Below are 18,323 nucleotides of genomic sequence, written 5' to 3'. Positions count from 1 at the left end.
CTCACATATTCCAATTTAAAAGCGCGCATGTAGTAAAAGCATAAGACGCCTAAAACACCTCGCCCGACCCAGGTTTCGCCTATTCAGGCTTCTTCCGGGGCATTGGTAACACACCGTGGACACGGTAACGAGACGAGGATTGTCGAGGTAACGAGACGAGGATTGTGTTTCAACCCACTAAAGGAGGACGATTGGCGATGCAAGGAGTCGGGGATATCTTTTATTTCCAGTCCATGAAGAGGTGGTGAGAGGCTCTCGCCATTTGACAAACAGTATAAGGAATAGAGCACTAATTTTATATCTTTGACTCTGTGACTTTGTGGCATATACGGGAGTATGCCGTATTAGTGGCTCCTGCATATTTTTATGTTACATTTTCCATCTTTCCTGGATATTTTATTATTTATGTCCAGCAAATAACTTATTTCCACTTGTAATATCAAAAACTGTACAAAATAAACTTCTATGTTATCTTTTGGTAAAAGATTTGTGTCCACAAAACCTGGCAGCCGTGCATTCTCTTCCAACAATCTACTGAATACAGACAATCTATCTGACATACAACCTATCGGGGCAGATTTATCAAGCTGTCTGAAAGTTAGAATATTTCTAGTTGCCCATGGCAACCAATCACAGCTCCCCTTTAAAATATTCATGAGCACTGGTAAAATGAAAGCTGAGATGTGATTGGTTGCCATGGGCAACTAGAAATATTCTGACTTTCAGACGCTTGATAAATCTGCCCCATTGTGTCTACTTGTTGGCCTCCTGACCTAGACGCTGACATACCTTACCTTTCCCTATATACCCCTCTGCCATTCCCTGCATTCTCCGTCACCCACCATCACTGCTAGCCTCATTTCTCCTTCCTTTGGTTGTAGTTATGTGTTATTTTAAGGAGATCTTCAGGGACCATCTCTGGAACCTGGAGACTCCACCGTAGCTTTCTTCTCAATTCACTAAAAGTTAGTGAGGGCACGGGAGAAAATGGAACATGTGTTTGTAGAGATTTGTTTGAATTGTTATGTATAACAATTATGTATATAATATATTGAATTGTTGATGTATAAGGACTTTCTGTGCTCCTGATTTTAATAAAACAAATAAAAAAAAAAATTGTGTCCATAGACAAAAGGTACCCCTTGAAATAAAAAAGGCACCACACCATATTGCTATTTGCATGTTCACAAAGCAGATTTTCAAAAGTATATTGGTGAATAAAATATTCCAGAGATTGAGCTTTTTATAAATTAGTTCCATATATGTTTCTGTAACATACACTGTGTGAAAATCGTTTGGTGTGCATTGTATACTGTGCATTCTGTTCTGGGTAGGCTAAAGTGAAACTATTACTCATTCAACTGCTTAGCAACTATACAACAATGACATAGCTGGCCAGGCCTACAGATCATATGACTGCTCTCTGTTATACGGAAGTAGAAGAACAAAGGTTAAAAATATAGGTTGTAAAGAAAAGTGACATTCAGAGAGTTGGAAGGAAGAATCATGAGCTTCATACCAAGTTTCTCCCCTGGCACCTGGATATTACTGTCTATCCTATTTCTATTGTTCTTACTGTGAGTAGTAAATACATGTGATTGTGCAATATACTTTTTACTATTACTATCGTTGCTCTTGTTTAGTTACTATTATGTCTATGTAAGGGACGAAACCATACTGTAAAATTTGAGCATGTATAATCAGTGTAAGAAAGCATTATGTTTCCACATAGAGAACCGGAAGAATCATACGTGTTTTATTGATGAAACTCTGGTGATTCCTACCACTGGCATTAGAGTGCTGTAGAGTGAAAGGCAGGGCCGGCGCTATGGGTAGGCAAAGGTGGCAATTGCCCAGGGCCCCAGGGAGAAAGGGGAGAATCTCTTCTTTCAAATGAATCTTGAATTGTGTTTCTAGGTGCTCTGGATCCAGAGATATTCAGGTTTAAAGTGAGAATATCAGGTGCCATTTTTATATATAAATATCACTTCCGACGGCAGTTTAACAGTTAATATCTCCGTTTTTCTACATTTTAAAAACACAAATTTAGATTCATATAAAAGAGGAGACTCTCTTCTTTCATAGGAAAAGAGAAGTGAGTTTCTATGAGTCACAGAACCAGAGATACAGCCCCCTGAAGTGTCTCCCCCATCTCCAGATTCTTAGCCATCAGGCTGCGGGAGCATTTGCTGCACACAGGAGCTGCTGCACCTCACAGATAATGGAAATATTCACTTTATATGTTACTAGTACTACATTTTGAGAAGGGATAATATCAACTAATATTCATGTTTTTAACCCTTCTCTATGCAAATCTAAGAACACACTTTGGGCCACATGTATCAATCGTTTTTTTCTGTTGTTTTTGCGCCTTTTCATTCAGGCGCACCGTTTTTGTGCCATTTTTGCGACTAAATGCTAGCTGCGCAGCAAAAAATAACCAGCTTTCCCTCATTTATCCTAGCGATCCAGATGTTTTGATGCGCCTAATGATATTCATCACTTGCGACTTTTCATTTAGGCGCAAAAACGGCGCAAAAACACTCCAGCCCGGAGCTGGTGTTAACTGAGAAGAAAGCACTGAGCCCCTTTGCAGAACAGCTCATTTCTAGCAGAAAAGCTCATCCAGACACTGCAGACACTAGAACAGATCATACAGACATGAGATACTCTGCAGACACTAGTACAGATAATAGATACATTAGATACTCTGCAGAGCTGCAGACTCTATTTACAGTTCATCACCTTCTATTTACAAAACATTCTGCCGAATACTGAGCTCACAGCAAGAGAGAAGAGAAGTTTGCAGAATGTTGTAGATACGACATACAAGTGTCCCCCATGTAATTCTGCACAGTATCACCAGTGTGTCTGAGGGGGATACTGTGCAGAATTACAGGGGTGCAGCAGGAGGCCAGCACTGGGGGATCCCCTCCAGGAGAAGCCCCTGCTGAGGAGGTCACTGGGTGCTGGGTGTCACACACCTGGGTGCTGCTGTGAGTGTTATCTTCATTCTGGGCTGTGGGAGAAGCAGAGAGGAGCTTGTAGCAGGATCACATGTAAGTGCCTGAATCTAACATTACGCCTTAACTGCGCCAAAATTGCACCTAAACTGCGTTAAAGAAAAGTGATTAATAAGAGGCAGAAAATATACTTATCACAGATGGTTGTAGCTTGTGATAATTCTGGAAAACAGTGCGCCAGAATTTAGGCGCAACTACTACACCTAGGCGCACAAAAGTGATAAATGTGGCCCTTTCTCTCTTATTCCCTTTTATTTTGAGATAGTTATTTTTTGTTGGGAAAATTGAGTGATACGATGAACATTCAATCCTCTTCGCCTAATGTGACTACACCGCGACCAGAACATGTCCATAAAGTTACTTACACCTATGTTATGACGTTCTCACTCTCATTCTTATGAAGCGCGGAGGGGTCTGTTATTGTGCGGATAATACATTGGCGACATCTAAACGTGACTTTTATTATGTCATTAGAGGGGTTTATGGATATATAGTTATTTATTTGGGTTACCATTGTGTAAGGAACAGACAATGATACATCTGGGTGAATTTTCTGCAGTTCCCTTTGCTGCATATTTTGGTGGATATACACATGTGGGGTCTGTATCATCTCCTCTCATCTTACTGTTTTAGGAAAGTATATTTTCTTTATATAAGTATCTGGATTTGTACATATTTTAGAGGAAATTTTGAATGTTAATTGCCAAATGCATCGCCTGGTTGTCTGCTTTCAAAATTCTATAGGTTTTATGGCGCCTTTACTTTTTATTCTGTTTTATTGATATATTTTGCAGGTTGTGACTGTCTAAAAATGTCTAGCTGAAAAGCAGATATCTAGTTATTACAGTGTTAGTGATATTATGTAGATTTATTCATGTGAACATATCAATAGGGCACATTTGTGAACTCTAAAAATATCCATGTATTACATTTAGGAGATGTGAAGGTAAACATTTTCTGTTTGGATCAAATTTTTTGCCATCAAAGTCAAATTTTAAGTATTTTTAATAAAATGTTTCAATTTGAATCAAAATTGCATGAAGGCGCCTATGTCTATAAAATCTTTGATGCAATTTTTAAAATGGGGCAAGTGTCTGCTTTCAGAAAATATCGGTCCCCCTCCCCAATGGGCCTCACAGTCTAATCAACCTACCAGTAATTTTTTGGAGTGTGGGAGAAAACCGGAGGACCCGGAGGAAACCCACGCAGACACAGAGAGAACATACAAAATCTTTGCAGATGTTGACCAGCGCTGCAAGGCTGTAGTGCTAATCACGGAGCCACCATGCTGCCCATAAATCTCCCTATCATCTATCTATCTCCTATAAAATTCTCCCATATTACAGTTTGTTTTACCATACGAAAGGGAGCCTCTTGCTGACTGTGACTGGTCATAAAATAGTTTTATTTTGGGGCCCCACTTTTAGTTTTGCCCAGGGCCCCACTTTGTCTAGAACCGGCCCTGGTGAAAGGCATTCAGACTAAACTCTGACACACAAATCTATAGGCAAGTGCATGGCTCATCGGTCCATGCACAAAAAAATTTGCAGCATGCAAATAAAAATACCCAGTAAAATATTAAATTAATGATTTGTTTTGTATATGACAAAGCATGGCTGTTTTTGTGAGTTTGAGTCCCTGGAGTACTGAAAATTAAATTTACCACAGAGACAAGGTTTAGGAGCTCCAACCTCCTCACCAATTGGGAGAAGGATGGCCACAGCATACACACTTAGTGGGTATTTGGGTGGCTTATGTTTTCTGATCCACTACAGCATGCACTAGTTTAATCCGATTGCCCCATAGAAGACCAAGGGTGTGGGAAATGAAAAATGCTGCACTCTAAATTTCTGCATATTGTAAAAGAATCACTGGTTATTGTAAGCAGCGGAATTCTAACCATGGAAGAAACCAGTTATACATATTTGTAATATGATAATGTGTATAGGCTACACAAAATAGAAGGAAACATAAATCATAGTGTCATAGGGGGATAGAGAAGCCCTGAAATGATCGTAAATGCTAGCTTATTGCTAGCACTTGTGATTATTTTCCACAATCCTTCACCTTCACGCCAGTGGGGCATGAAGGGGAGATGCGGCCAGGTGTGCGGTGGGCGTGAGCCAGTGGGGAGTGGGCCGGCGCAGGCGTTACTGTCTCTACGCCTGCACACTTGCTGCAGCCGGCAAATTTTCACATGTGAAAATTCGCCGGCTGCATTTACTTCTACATCAGGCAGGGCCTGGCATAGAGATTATGCCTCCTGCAGCAGACAGTTCCATAGTCTCAAGGGCAAAGCTATGTCCTTATCTTCAGAATCTATTCTATGGAAAACATTCCATAATTTTATTTGCTTTATTAGTAGCTGCCTGGCACTGATCACTTAAATTAAGTTTACCTTCCACCAATACCCGAAAGTCATTTTCAGCTGCAGATTTACCAAGTGATTGACTGTTTAGAACATAACTGTACTTTTTTTCCATGACCCAAGAGTATAACCTTACATTTATTTACATTAAACCTCATCAAACATTTCTCCGCCCATTCCTCCAGCCTTGGTATGCATTACTTTAGAGAGCTTAGTATCATCTTAGTATCATCTGCAAATATTGAAACTTGACTCTGTAAACCCACTTTAGGTCATTAATAAAAATATTAAAAAGAAGGGGACCCAATCCCAAATACACAGATTTTCCTCTAGTCCCAGCAGTTTCACTTTATGTACCAAACTTTTATGTGGCACTGTATCAAATGCCTTGGAAAAGTCCATATACACAGCATCCACAGCATCTCCCAGGTCCAGACTAGAACTTAACTCATCGTAGAAGCCAATCACATTAGTCTGACAGGATCGATCCCTCATAAACCCATTCTGATGCTGGGTTATAAGGTTAAGTATAGTGAGATACTCCAGGATAGCATCTCTAACAAACCCCTCAAATATTTTCCCTGAAACAGAAATTACATTTACAGATCTGTAGTTTCCAGAATTTTTTCTCCTTTTTTGTATATTGGCACTACATTTGCTATGTGCCACTCCCGTGGAATAGAACCTGCCCTTAAGGAATCTTCAAATATTATGAATAATGGCCTGTCTATCACAGAAGATAATTCATGCAGTAGTGTTTGCCATCTGGGCCTAGTAATTTGTCTATCTTAGTGGAGTGAGTTGGCGCCGTACCTTTTCCTGGGTTAAACTGTTGAGATTCAAAAGAGAACCTACATTATTCCTCATTGTGTCTTCCCCCAGGGGATTTTCCTGGGTAAAGACAGTTGAAAAGGCGACATTCAATAGATGGGCCCTTTCCTTTTTTCCCTGCACCATGACCCCCATGTTATTCCTCAGAGGGCTCTCCATTTTTATTTTCTTATCATTCATATACTTGAAAAGCAATTTAAGATTACACACGGACCCCTCTGCCCACTGGGACCCCTGGTGAAGCTCTCTGAATGCTTTACTATAGTCCCAGACTGCAATGATCAGCCATAACGTGTCTGTAATGAAGCTTTATTGATAATCCTTGGTCCAATAACAGCAAAATAGTTTGAAACTCCAATTGTCACTGGGGCAAAAAAAATTTGTCTACAATTATAAAATATACAGTTTCGACTTACATACAAATTAAATTTAAGAACAAACCAACGGAACCTATCTTGTACATAACCAGGGGACTGCCTGTATTTTACTTTCCTTGGCAATATTTCTTTCAGTCTCTTTCAATTTATACAATGCGGTGGAACATGTCTGTAAATCTGTGAATGGATGCAATCCAAATGTATTTATTTAAGTTTCAGTTTTCTATTTTTCTCCTTAGTTATGGAATCTTTCCTTATGGCTTATTTAAGAAGTTGGGAGTTCCAGGACCTAGGCCATTGCCATTTATTGGAACCTTTCTGGGTTACAGAAAAGTAAGCATGTGATATTATTCTGGACTTAGTTGTGTTCAGCTGTGTTAGCACATTGCAGTTATTTGTTTTTAACCAAAGCAAAGATCTAATATGTAAAGATGAGTATATGTTTGTATGTATGTCCACTATATGAAATTGCACCGACACATATACAATCACAGCTGCAACTCAGGGAACGTCATAAAAAGGGTCATCGCCTGCTGGCTGCTATGGCAGCAAGCATGCAATCGCAGATCAGTTTCTAGCAGCCAATCTCAGCTCAGATTCTACTTTGCCACAGGTCATTAACCCCTTAGTGACCAAGCTCATTTGGACCTTTATGACCAAGGCCTATTTTTCAAAACCAGCTGTTAGTTTATCCGGTTATAACTTTAGAAGGCTTTAACTTACCCAAGAGTTTTTTAGAGTTTGTTTTTCCGTTACATTTTGTACTTAAAAATACTGGGAAATTTTGGTTGATATGTTTAACATTTATTTAAGAAAAAAAGGTGAATTTGGTAAACATTTTGAAAAAATTTGCTATTTTTAACTTCAAAATGTTCTGTTTTTCAAACTGTAAGTCTTACTACCAAAATTAGTTACTTACATTTACCTTATCTCAACTTTGTGTTGGCGTCATTTTAGAAGTGTCCTTTTGTTTTATTATAACCCTAGAAAGATCACACTTCGAAAAGCATTCGCTCGAATTTTCAAGAAAATGGTAGAATCAATTATTTTAGGAACCATTTAATTTCTTTAGGGGTTTTGGAAGTTCTGTTAATAGAAACCCCCCACATATCACCCCGTTCTATTAACTTAAAACCTCAAACTATTCAAAACAGCAGGTAGGAAACTTGTTAACCCTTTATGCATTTTACAGAAATTCAAACAAAATGAAAGTTTTATTTGGAATTCACTATTATTTATCATTTACACATTTTAATTTAGCTGCAAAATTTACCCAGATTACGGTAACTGAATAAAAAATGCATCTAGGAATATATTGGCCAGTTTTTTCCGAGTAAGAGGACCCCCCACAATGTGGATGTAACCTGCTGTCAGGGCAAAGGTGTTGACATTTGAGCGCATCTTTCCGTTACGGGGTTCACCGCCAGGAATGACCGTTTTTATATCTTTATAGATTGGACATTTTGGGACGTAGTGATACCTAACATGTTGTGTTTTTTTACTTTTTTCCACTTTTTGATTTATTATTTATTGTTTTATATGTGTTAGGTGCTTTTGGGACATTTTAATGAATTTTATTTTTGCATTTTTATTAATTTTACATTTTTTTGTATCTGTACTTTTGTACAGGGGCTGGACATAACAGACAGATGCCGATGGCGGACCCAAAGATTTTCATTAGGTCCCCGGCTGCCCGGCTAAGACGAAGGCACCCTGTGATGTAGGCACCCCGGGAGGCACCCCAGGAGGAGAGGGAGCCCCCTCCCTCTGCACGTACATCGATCCTACGGTCACAGCATTGATCGCAGGATCAAACGGGTTAACAGCCGGATCGGAATGGAGTTCTGATCCGGACTGTTAGGGACCTGGCTGTCACATCACAGCCGGGGCACTGGTCTGCTCTGCACAGAAACCTAAGGCCCCCTAGTGACCAAAGTAGAAACCCATATGGTGGTCACTAAGGGGTTAATATGAGCTCTAAGCTTTGATTGGTTACTATAGGCAGTGAGTATAAGACAGCTTATGTGTGAGGTAATATGTGAAGTATTGTGAAGTTATATGAGGAAATATGATAGAAATAGATAGAAATACATTGTATGTGTGAAATATGTGAGATAATATGATAGATAGAGATATTGATAGAGATAGATTCATAGAGATAGAGATATAGATAAATAGATATATGTAAGTAGAAAATGAGCAGCACTCCCGTTGTAGTGGTAAAACAGTAAGTTATCCTGTTTATTCCATACCAAGGTGAACAGGCTGAACAGGGTACAAATCTAATAGCTAGTTATAGCTCAAGAGAACAATATCTAATTCATGCGTGCATATTTATGTAATGTGAAACATAACTATCCACACAATGCTGAATATTATATAGTTCACTAGTTTGTAGGGGGCATTTCTACATATAGCCAAAAGGCTTCATTGGGGGGGGGGGGCATTTTAGGGGATGAAGCCAACCTTCTTTAAATGGGGAAACAAAATCCCAATCAGTGTCTGTAGGACCCCTCTCACAATGAGTATGCAGCAGGGATCCCAGATCGGCATCCCAAACAGCCACCCGATATACATAAGCATAATAATGCTACTTGCCACCCTCCAAATACAAAATATGTGACCAAAAAAATGAATACAATATAATAGCGTGTTTATTAATATAGAGTGGTAGCAAAACCAATAAAAGTATCATAAACATGGGCTAAATGACAAAAGAATATCCCTATACAATGTTTCAGAATGTGAGAGAGACCATCAGCCTAGGACACAGATAACTACACTTACTCAACTCTATATGCCACTTAATTGAAATCGACATTTAACCCTTTAAGTCTAAGGGTATCAAAAGTATAAATGCATTCCCTATCACCACCTCTGCGTAACAAAGGTATACGGTCTATTATTTGAAACCTCAGATGTTTTTCCAACAAAATGTTTTGAAACAGGCAGATCTTCTTTTCCCACTGTGTATGGTATAATGCTGTTGATTAAACCTTGTTTTAAATTCTAAAGTGGTCTCACCAATATGCAAAAGACCACGTGGACAACTCAGCATATAAATAACATATGAACTGTCACAACCAAGATAGTGTTTAACTTGATATTGTAGGTTATTAAAAAAAAAATGTGACCCCTTATTCATTTGTTTACAGACGGGAATGATCCCTTTCTAGCTAAGCTAAAAATGCCCATTTGCTTACTATCATGCATAGGGCCCACATCAGATTTGACCACTTGATCACGTATATATTCTGATTTCCAATATGCTGAAAGTGGGTGATTTTGAATCTCAGGGACAGTGGCGTAACTTGAAGCTGAAGGGCCCCAGTGCAAAGTCTGTTCCAGGCCCCCCGACTATAATGTCTGTTCTGTACTAGTCTTCTCACATGGGAAAGTGACACCTTATAGGCCCCTAAACTTCCAGGGCCCGGTTGCGATCGCACCCTCTGCACCCCCTCAAGTTACGCCCCTGCTCAGGGATGGGAGTGGTACTACCTGATAATTTGGACCAATGTTTACATATGATGCCTGAAATGGCATTACTTTGTTTTTTTATATGTTGATACAAATTGTATCATGGTATGTTTTTATGTCCCAGGTGACAGCAGATTAGTTCTATCAATATAACCTATCTTTCACATATTCTTGGCTATAACTTTATATGGGTTACCCCATTGTGTACATTTTTTTTTTGCCATGTCCTGTATATTCTTTGTGGCCTTCTGTGGGTCACTAGTGATGTGTTTTGCTCTAAGTAATTGACTATAATGTCTTTATCATAGCTGCCATGGAAGCAGTCCTCTAGGCAACTTCCCTATATACACCACCATCATCATGAACGTGGCATCTATAGAGTTAAACTGCCAGGATTGTGTGAGTATCACAATCTTAGCTGTTAGTGCTGGACCCCAGCTGTCACAGACAGCCAGGCTCCCGCAGTGATCCACAACCTCTGCTTCTGAGCCCATGTGATTGCTAAGACATGAGGATGAAGCACAGGCCGCATTTCCAGACGTACATGTTCGTTTTATTGCGTTAAGGGGTTAATGGTCTTACTGTCCAGTGGCATGTGTGTAGTATGACAGGCAGGTACAGTGTCAGACTGGAGTATCTTAGGCCCACCAGGGGAAATTATTTTTGGGGCTCACCCACCTAAGTTTAAAACACACAAATGATGTTTCAAAGTATTAAACGCAAACAGGGCAGATTTATCAAAAGCATTTAACAGTGTGAGACAGTCTTATACTGCACCAGCTTTATCACAGGGTCCGATTCTGGATGATAAATCACATTATACAACTGAGTAGTCTAACTTTGCAGCTTCTGTGTAGTTTAGTTTTGAAGGGGGTTAAAAATGTCCACTGTGGCAAACAGTGACTATTTTGTAGTCAGATACAAGGTCTGCAGAGTATTATCATCCTTCAGACTATACAGGTTCTGAAATGTCTGTTTCAGTAAATACTTGTATTAAAGTCCCCCTTTCCTGCAAATGATTGTGCTTCTGTTATTCCTTTGTAGATTTATGAATAAACTGACTGGGTGTTACCATTTCTCCGGTCATAGGGCTGTGCTTAATATACACACACATATCGGACGATGTCCAATCATAATTGGAACACAAATTATGGACAAGGAGAATGGCTACAGCTGGTCGACAATAAGTCATCAACTGCACTGATACTTTTTGAGATGCTACTGATTCATCTTAACTACTAAGTAACAGTGTTGGTCCACAAGAATTCATTGAACCAATGTTTGACTGTGTTCTGCAGCTGTAGCTTTATAGGTAAAATGAATTACAAAAAGTGATGCTCCAGAATTTTAAGCTCATGAGTAATACAAGCATATACAGGAAATCTATTGATTTACAGATGATGTCTGGTTGTTTTCTTTCATCTTATACTATGACCTAAACCACAATGTCAGGTTCTTCCAGCAATAAATGTCTCTACAGATTAAGCAACACAAAAATATTAGTTTCCATAAGTCATCATCATCATCATCATCTGCTCCTACGTCTTATCACAAAGTTGTTGTAGGCAATACAATCACAACAGGACCTCACAGTAGCCAATATAATCACAGTGCTACCTGTGTAAATATAATAACCAGTGTAATTTACACTGGTTACTGGTTGGCACCGTTTGGAAAGGTGGCTCTTACCAGCCACCAATAAATGCCCACCCATTAAAGAGTGTTGGCCATTGACCTGGATGTCCAATATACCTTATGATGGCTGCCAACTACTAGCTTTCTTTCCTTGTCCGCAGCCTGTTTAGTGCTCTTGAGCTCAGCTCACATCTCTTCATTCAGGTTGCCCACCTTTCATCCCTTAATGAAAATGTTTAAAATCACTTGAGGATGGATAATATGGTGTTTAGTGAATATCTCAGAATACAAAATGTAATATTTAATAGAAAATAATCTGATATTTGTCATTGTAATCTTCTGTAGTGAAGCTACTGTAATCGTCAGTGGATTTTCTACATATAAATCATTGTGGAAGATCTGCTGCTTTTATAAAATGACTTAAAGTAACTCTAAAACTGCTGAGGGCATAGGAAATGATTTATTCTGTTGTTTTTCAGGGTGTGGTCCAATATGATATGGAATGCTTCAAGAAATATGGAAAATTGTGGGGGTAAGGTTACATGTTTGTTATGTTAGGGGTTTATACACACAAGTATTTTTTTATTTTGCACAAGGTCACAATATACAATTTAAAAGAAGCTGATGTGTACCTTTAAGCAATTTATCTTAACCAGTACTGAATCTATGTCTATTTTATAAACAATTGTCCTCCCCGTAATTAACAATGTAATGTAATGTAATGCTAATTGTAATGAAATGTGTTGCTGTTTTGCAGACTCTATGATGGTCGACAACCAGTCCTTGCAATTCTAGATCCAGTTATTATTAAAACCATTTTGGTGAAAGAGTGTTACACTAACTTTACAAACAGAAGGGTAAGTCGATAGACATGATGATGGAAAACAGAATTTTAAAACTTAAACTCAAATGTTTTAAATAGAGATGCACAGAATGCACAGAAAAGTCACAGAAAAATGTATATTGTCTTTTTCAAATAGTAAACTTCCAAATGTATTGTTGCTTTCTTTTTCAAAATACAAATGTAACGATGTATGTAAAGTTTCCTTTATGAAAAAATCCACGACAGTTTCAAAAATGTTTCCTTACCTTCACATAGAACATGCTAAAATTCTGGCTACCTGCATCTGGGGCTGAATGCACATGCATACATTTCATATTTTCCTGGAAAACAAAGGATCTGGTACTCTCATTTATTATAGGGCAATGACATGACTCTGACACTGCTCAAGAGAATATTTGGAAGATTTTTTTTTATCCAATTTCATTAGATATAAAAACTTACTATACACTTACACTACAATACAATACTTACAATACAATAAACTAAACTATAAATAACTGGTATCCACATGGTATGCAATTATGGTGATCATTACTTGTGATAAAGGAAAATCTGTAAATTTACTCTATATTAAGTATTAGGAAATCTCTTTATCTGGTTTCTGAATTTGCCAAAAGTCTTCTATTACCAGGTTGTTTTGAGCAAAGAAAAAAAGAGTGCCCCATTTTATTATGAAAAAACATAATTGGCAAGATTTCAGATTTAGATTTCAGAATTGGTAAGGATCAGGGATGTATCATTTTTGGGGCAGCGTGGTCACCTCTTTTCTGGGGAAAAACATGATTTCTTTTTATGTGGAAAATTTCACTTAAAGCCAATAATCCCAACTGTGGAGAATTTGATAGGATGAAATGTAAATCTCCCCTTTTTAGATCTGTTTGTTTTTTAATGTCAAATAATATGATAATAATACACTGTAAGACTAAAACCTTACACAAAAATAATCACAGTCATTTGAAACAATTGAAGTGAGGACCATGCTCACAAGAGCTTACAATCTATGCTGCTATGTGTATTTATTGCAGAATTTTGGACTCAATGGCCCTCTGGACTCTGCAATAACAATTGCTGAGGATGAGCACTGGAAGAGGATTCGCACAGTTCTTTCACCTACATTCACCAGTGGTAAATTAAAAGAGGTAATCGACAAGTTGTCTAAAACAGTTTTCTTTTTAATTTTTATTTGAAAGGAAATCTACCTCAAATTCAAGGATTATAAACCAGGGACCACAATATACTGTTCAGGAGCACTTCCATCCTCCCTCCACCTTTTGTAATTTCAGTGACCCCTAGAGCTCTTCTGGCTTATTAGCAAAATTTTTAAAGATTTTATAATGAAGGAGGCCATGGATAAGAAAAATAAAAAGATTACCACAGTCACTGTGCCTGGATCTATGAGTAAGTGTCCCTGGTTTATCATGCTGATTTTTTTTCCCTTAAAAGGGATATTTTAATTCCAGACCTTTATGAACAGAACGTCACATCTTCAGTACAGGACTTATGTAGTAGCTATAGTGAATAAAGTTAAGCCTTTTCATGTGTATCTTTCTCCAGTTACTTGTAATGAAGTTCTAAGAACAACTGAGCAAATGTGCTCAACTGTTCTTCAAACTTTCATAGAGATAAATAGAGAGAACACACCCAACACCCCATTTACTCCCATCTCTGGGATAAAAAACATATCAAAAATGTATGCAAAAACTAAGTTCCCTAGCACTCGGTTGTATTCACTTGATGATACAGGCAAATGTAACATGTTTTGGCTTTGCCTGTTGAAAAACCATGTCTTCCAAAACCAAAATCACCTAACCATGGTTTGTTCTGGTATTGCAGTTGAGTTGTTTAGAAATTAATGGAGTTTAGTGTGTTTTTTAACCTCCGGACAACCCGTAATCATGACCATTGCACAGCCGACATAGGCACAGGATGAAACACACTAATCAGCTGATATACTTTGTCTTGTACTATTGAGATGATTTTGCTGTTTGTGGTATCAGATGTTTCTAGTATATTCTGTGGATTTAAATGGTACATTTTAGATTGTTGGAGACAACACAACAAACCTGACTATATCCTTTTGAGTTATCTTGCGCTAGGATGTTGGAGGGGGATATAGCAGAATTCTACGCCAGACAGGACCCGCTGTAGAATTAATTCAGGCTGGAGCCACATTTATCAAACACAGTGTAGTTTGCCTGTGAAGTGTGCAGAGTGCGCCAGATTCATGAATGGTGGTGTACATTCTTCATGAATCTGGTGCACCATTTTTTTCTTGGTGCACTTTGTTCATGCTGCAGAATTGTGGCGAACGTTGAACAGATTTGTGGTGCACGGTCTGACAAAGCACTAACACTGCTCATTTTTTCTTTCCTGTAATATAACAATGCAGCCGCGACACTAAACTGGTGCAGACCCTTTATAAATACATCTGCAAGCAGTTTGTATGTTCTTTCTAATGCAAAGTCAGACAGAAAACTGGTTTAAACACTTTAATAAATGAGGGCCATTGTGTGCCAGGGAGATAAAGAAGGGAAGGGGTGAGTATCCCGACTAGCGCATAATGGTTGGAATTTATTTCTTCCACTAGATTTGTTTTGCATTAGCAGTACGTCATATGTCGGTAAGGGGTTAAGGTATGAAAGAATAAGGGAAGAGGGGGAGTATCAGAGAGTTGTTATAGGAACCATATGATTACATTTATGGGAAATTGTCTTAATTCCCTGCTTAAAGACATTTTTATCTGCTATTTGACTACTAGCTGAACACAGCAATATTACAAACCTAAAGTTAAGTATATTCCAGTTTCTGTTAATTATAATAATTACATCCAATTAAATTGAGTTATTATTCATTATTATTTGGGTTCATTCATCAGGAGTGTTTTATACTGCTGTTAACATATATTTTCATAATTAATTACATAAAAATTAATAATAGCATATGTACAGAATATATAAATAAAATATGGAAAAAGCACAACTAATGATGTAAAATAATTTAATTTCTCGGAATTTTACATCTCATTAGTTGTGATTTTTATTCTTGTAACCTTTTTATATATATATTTTGTTTATACAGTATTTCTTTATCTCTGCGTGGACAGAAATTTATAGTAAGGTTCATTTGCAAAATAAGACAGTAAGGAGATTATCTTCACTACTACTTATGGCAAGCATGTTTTCTGGGGGGAGTTCTATTTAAGGTGAATATATTAATAACTGGCATCTCCTATTAATAGATGTTTCAGATCATGAACCACTATGCAAATTTACTTGTGCGAAATATCCAAGATTATGTGGATAAGGATGAGCCATGTGCCATGAAAGAGTAAGTGTTATTCTATAAAATGATGTTTCAAAGCTAACTACATTTAATAAAGCTGTTATTCTTTTTTTTTAATTTGCACTTAAAAGGGTTTTGCCCATGAAAAATGGTCTGAAATTTTAATTATCTGGTCATGTTTACACAATAAAGATAATTTTTGACCCTTTACTTATACTTAGTTGAATTGCTGTTTTAGCTGTCACTCCAAAATGTGTGGGGAACAATCTAAGCAGAAACTTCATGATTCTTTTATGTTATGAGATCCTGTGTGCTGACAATGTGCTTAAATTATTAGAGTACAGGGTTTAGCTACACTTTCATTTAACTTCTGAACAGTCTACTAGTACCTGATACATAGAAAAAGAGAGATGAGACAGATCAGATTCATGAGATGGATATAAGACACAATGGGGGTCATTTACTAAGGGCCCAAATTGCATTTTTCCATCGGGTTACCCAAATATTACCATTTTGCGCCGATTTTCCCTGAATTTCCTGGGTTTTAGGCGCACACGATTGTATTGTGGCGCATCGGCACCGGCATGCATGCGACGGAAATCGGGGGGCGTGGCTGTCAGAAAACCCGACAGATTCGGAAAAACCGCTGTATTTTTTTAAAAAAAGTGTCACTTGACTCGCATTTACCTGCACCCAGCAATGGATCGTGAACTCCAGTGAACTCAGGCAGACTTCAGCACAGCAGCAACACCTGGTGGACATCGGGCGCACTACCTTAGTGAATCGCCGGAAGACCCGAATCCTCCACAGAGAATGCGCCGCTGGATCGCGACAAGACCGGATAAGTAAATCTGCCCCAATGAATCACTAAAACAGAGTCAGCACTGCTATACCACTCCCTCTACTGGGATACAGAGATTATCTTGTTTCCTGTGTGGCCTCTCCACCTGTTAGAAGCACAGCTGAACCAGGTGTGCTTCTGCCTCTGTCATGATTCTGCACTATTTCTTCCTGCATTCTGACCCCTCTTGTGGCAAGTATGCAGAATACTTGCTGTCAATTCTGTATTCTGACTCCCTCCAGTGGAAAATATGTGGATTACTTGCTAAACCCCCTCTGGTGGCTTGTTCTCAGCATTGCAATCTTATCCCGCAACTTCCTCCTGAGGTCACGTGATCTTCTTTGTGGGATGTGATATAAATTTGTTTCCTGTACCATTAGCCTTTGCTAGTGTCAGGCATGGCTCTGCTATTCCCCATCTATTTTGCCTTGCCCTTAAGTTTGCCCTCAGTTAAGATGGTGGATGTTGTCTCAACCGGGTGCCATCTTACTTCCTGTTTGGTATATATTTCCTGTCCTGCTCAGTAGACATTGCTTGAGTATTGTGTTTAGCTCCTGCTTGGACAGTCCTCTTGCTTGGAACTCCTTCTCCGGATTGTTCCTCCCTTCTGCTTGCTGAACTACTCCTCCCAGATTGTTCTCCTGGCTTTTGCAAGTTCTGATTACCTGCTTGTTGTAGTACTACAGTTCCCAGCCTGCTCGCTGCACCTCCTGTGTCCACCCTTGGTGCTTCCAGTGTCCTGTCTAGTCCCTGCTATTGGATTCCAGCAATATATCACCAGTATCGTGACAGGATACTCAAGCCTTAAAGATGGAGTCCGCCGGGACTGGAAACTTGGAGGTTCATATTAAACAACTCCAAACTACTGTGACTAATATGCATACTGAGATGCAGACTTTCAAAAATGCATATGAAGCCTTTAAAGGACAGTCCAATCACAACACCCAGGTTTATGGACAAGCAATTCAAGATCTACGCAATACTGTGCAGACGCTGTCTGATCGGATAGTCCATTTGGAGAATCAGACTACACCACAGATCCCAGCAGCTACAACAGTGCCAAAATTGCCACCATTCAGATTTGGTGGAGACCGCGACAAATTCCGGGGATTCCTCAACCAGTGTCGCTTATACTTTGCTGCAAATCCTACTCTGTTTCCTACGGACAAATCTAAAGTCTTGTGTATAATTATGTTGTTGACACATAAAGCCATCGCTTGGGCAAATCCGTTAATTGAGACTGAAGATGCCCGGCTGAACAACTTGAAGGACTTCATCGATGCCATGAGTCAGATGTTTGATGACCCCAATCGTGCTGCCACAGCTGAAGCATCATTACTAGTCTTACGCCAGGGCAGACGCCCAGTCACTGAATATGCAATGGATTTCAAGAGGTGGGCTGTCGACACTGATTGGAATGATGCAGCAAAATTATCTTTTTTCAGAAAAGGGCTCTCTAGCTCCTTAAAAGATGAACTTGCTCGTGCAGAGGCCCCCGTAGAATTGGATGCCTTTATTAACCATTGCATTCGAATTGACACCCGACTGTCTGAACGAAGACAAGAGAAATGGGCTACCTGGAATCCTGATATTTATCAACCTTCCTCTCTCCCTGTCTCTATCTCCAGGGAACCCCAAAGGAAAA

The 18,323-nt window shown here is 38.8% G+C and overlaps 1 protein-coding gene across 1 annotated transcript in view; it reads left to right on the top strand.

The window, feature by feature from the left end:
• Positions 1-1,389: 1,389 nt before the first annotated feature.
• LOC140121892 (cytochrome P450 3A9-like) overlaps positions 1,390-18,323 on the top strand; it is a 44,150-nt gene continuing 27,216 nt past the window's right edge. Inside the window, exons 1-6 of the mRNA XM_072142028.1 lie at positions 1,390-1,577; positions 6,839-6,932; positions 12,191-12,243; positions 12,469-12,568; positions 13,581-13,694; positions 15,794-15,882. Of these exons, the coding sequence (XP_071998129.1) occupies positions 1,507-1,577; positions 6,839-6,932; positions 12,191-12,243; positions 12,469-12,568; positions 13,581-13,694; positions 15,794-15,882 (521 nt within the window). The 5' untranslated portion in view covers positions 1,390-1,506. The remainder of the gene's footprint in view (positions 1,578-6,838; positions 6,933-12,190; positions 12,244-12,468; positions 12,569-13,580; positions 13,695-15,793; positions 15,883-18,323) is intronic.

The sequence above is a fragment of the Engystomops pustulosus genome, chromosome 3 (genome assembly GCF_040894005.1).
Source record: "Engystomops pustulosus chromosome 3, aEngPut4.maternal, whole genome shotgun sequence".
NCBI classification, from domain to species: domain Eukaryota; kingdom Metazoa; phylum Chordata; class Amphibia; order Anura; family Leptodactylidae; genus Engystomops; species Engystomops pustulosus.
Note: the sequence above shows the minus strand (reverse complement) of the source record. Positions and strands in the feature narration are given on the sequence as shown.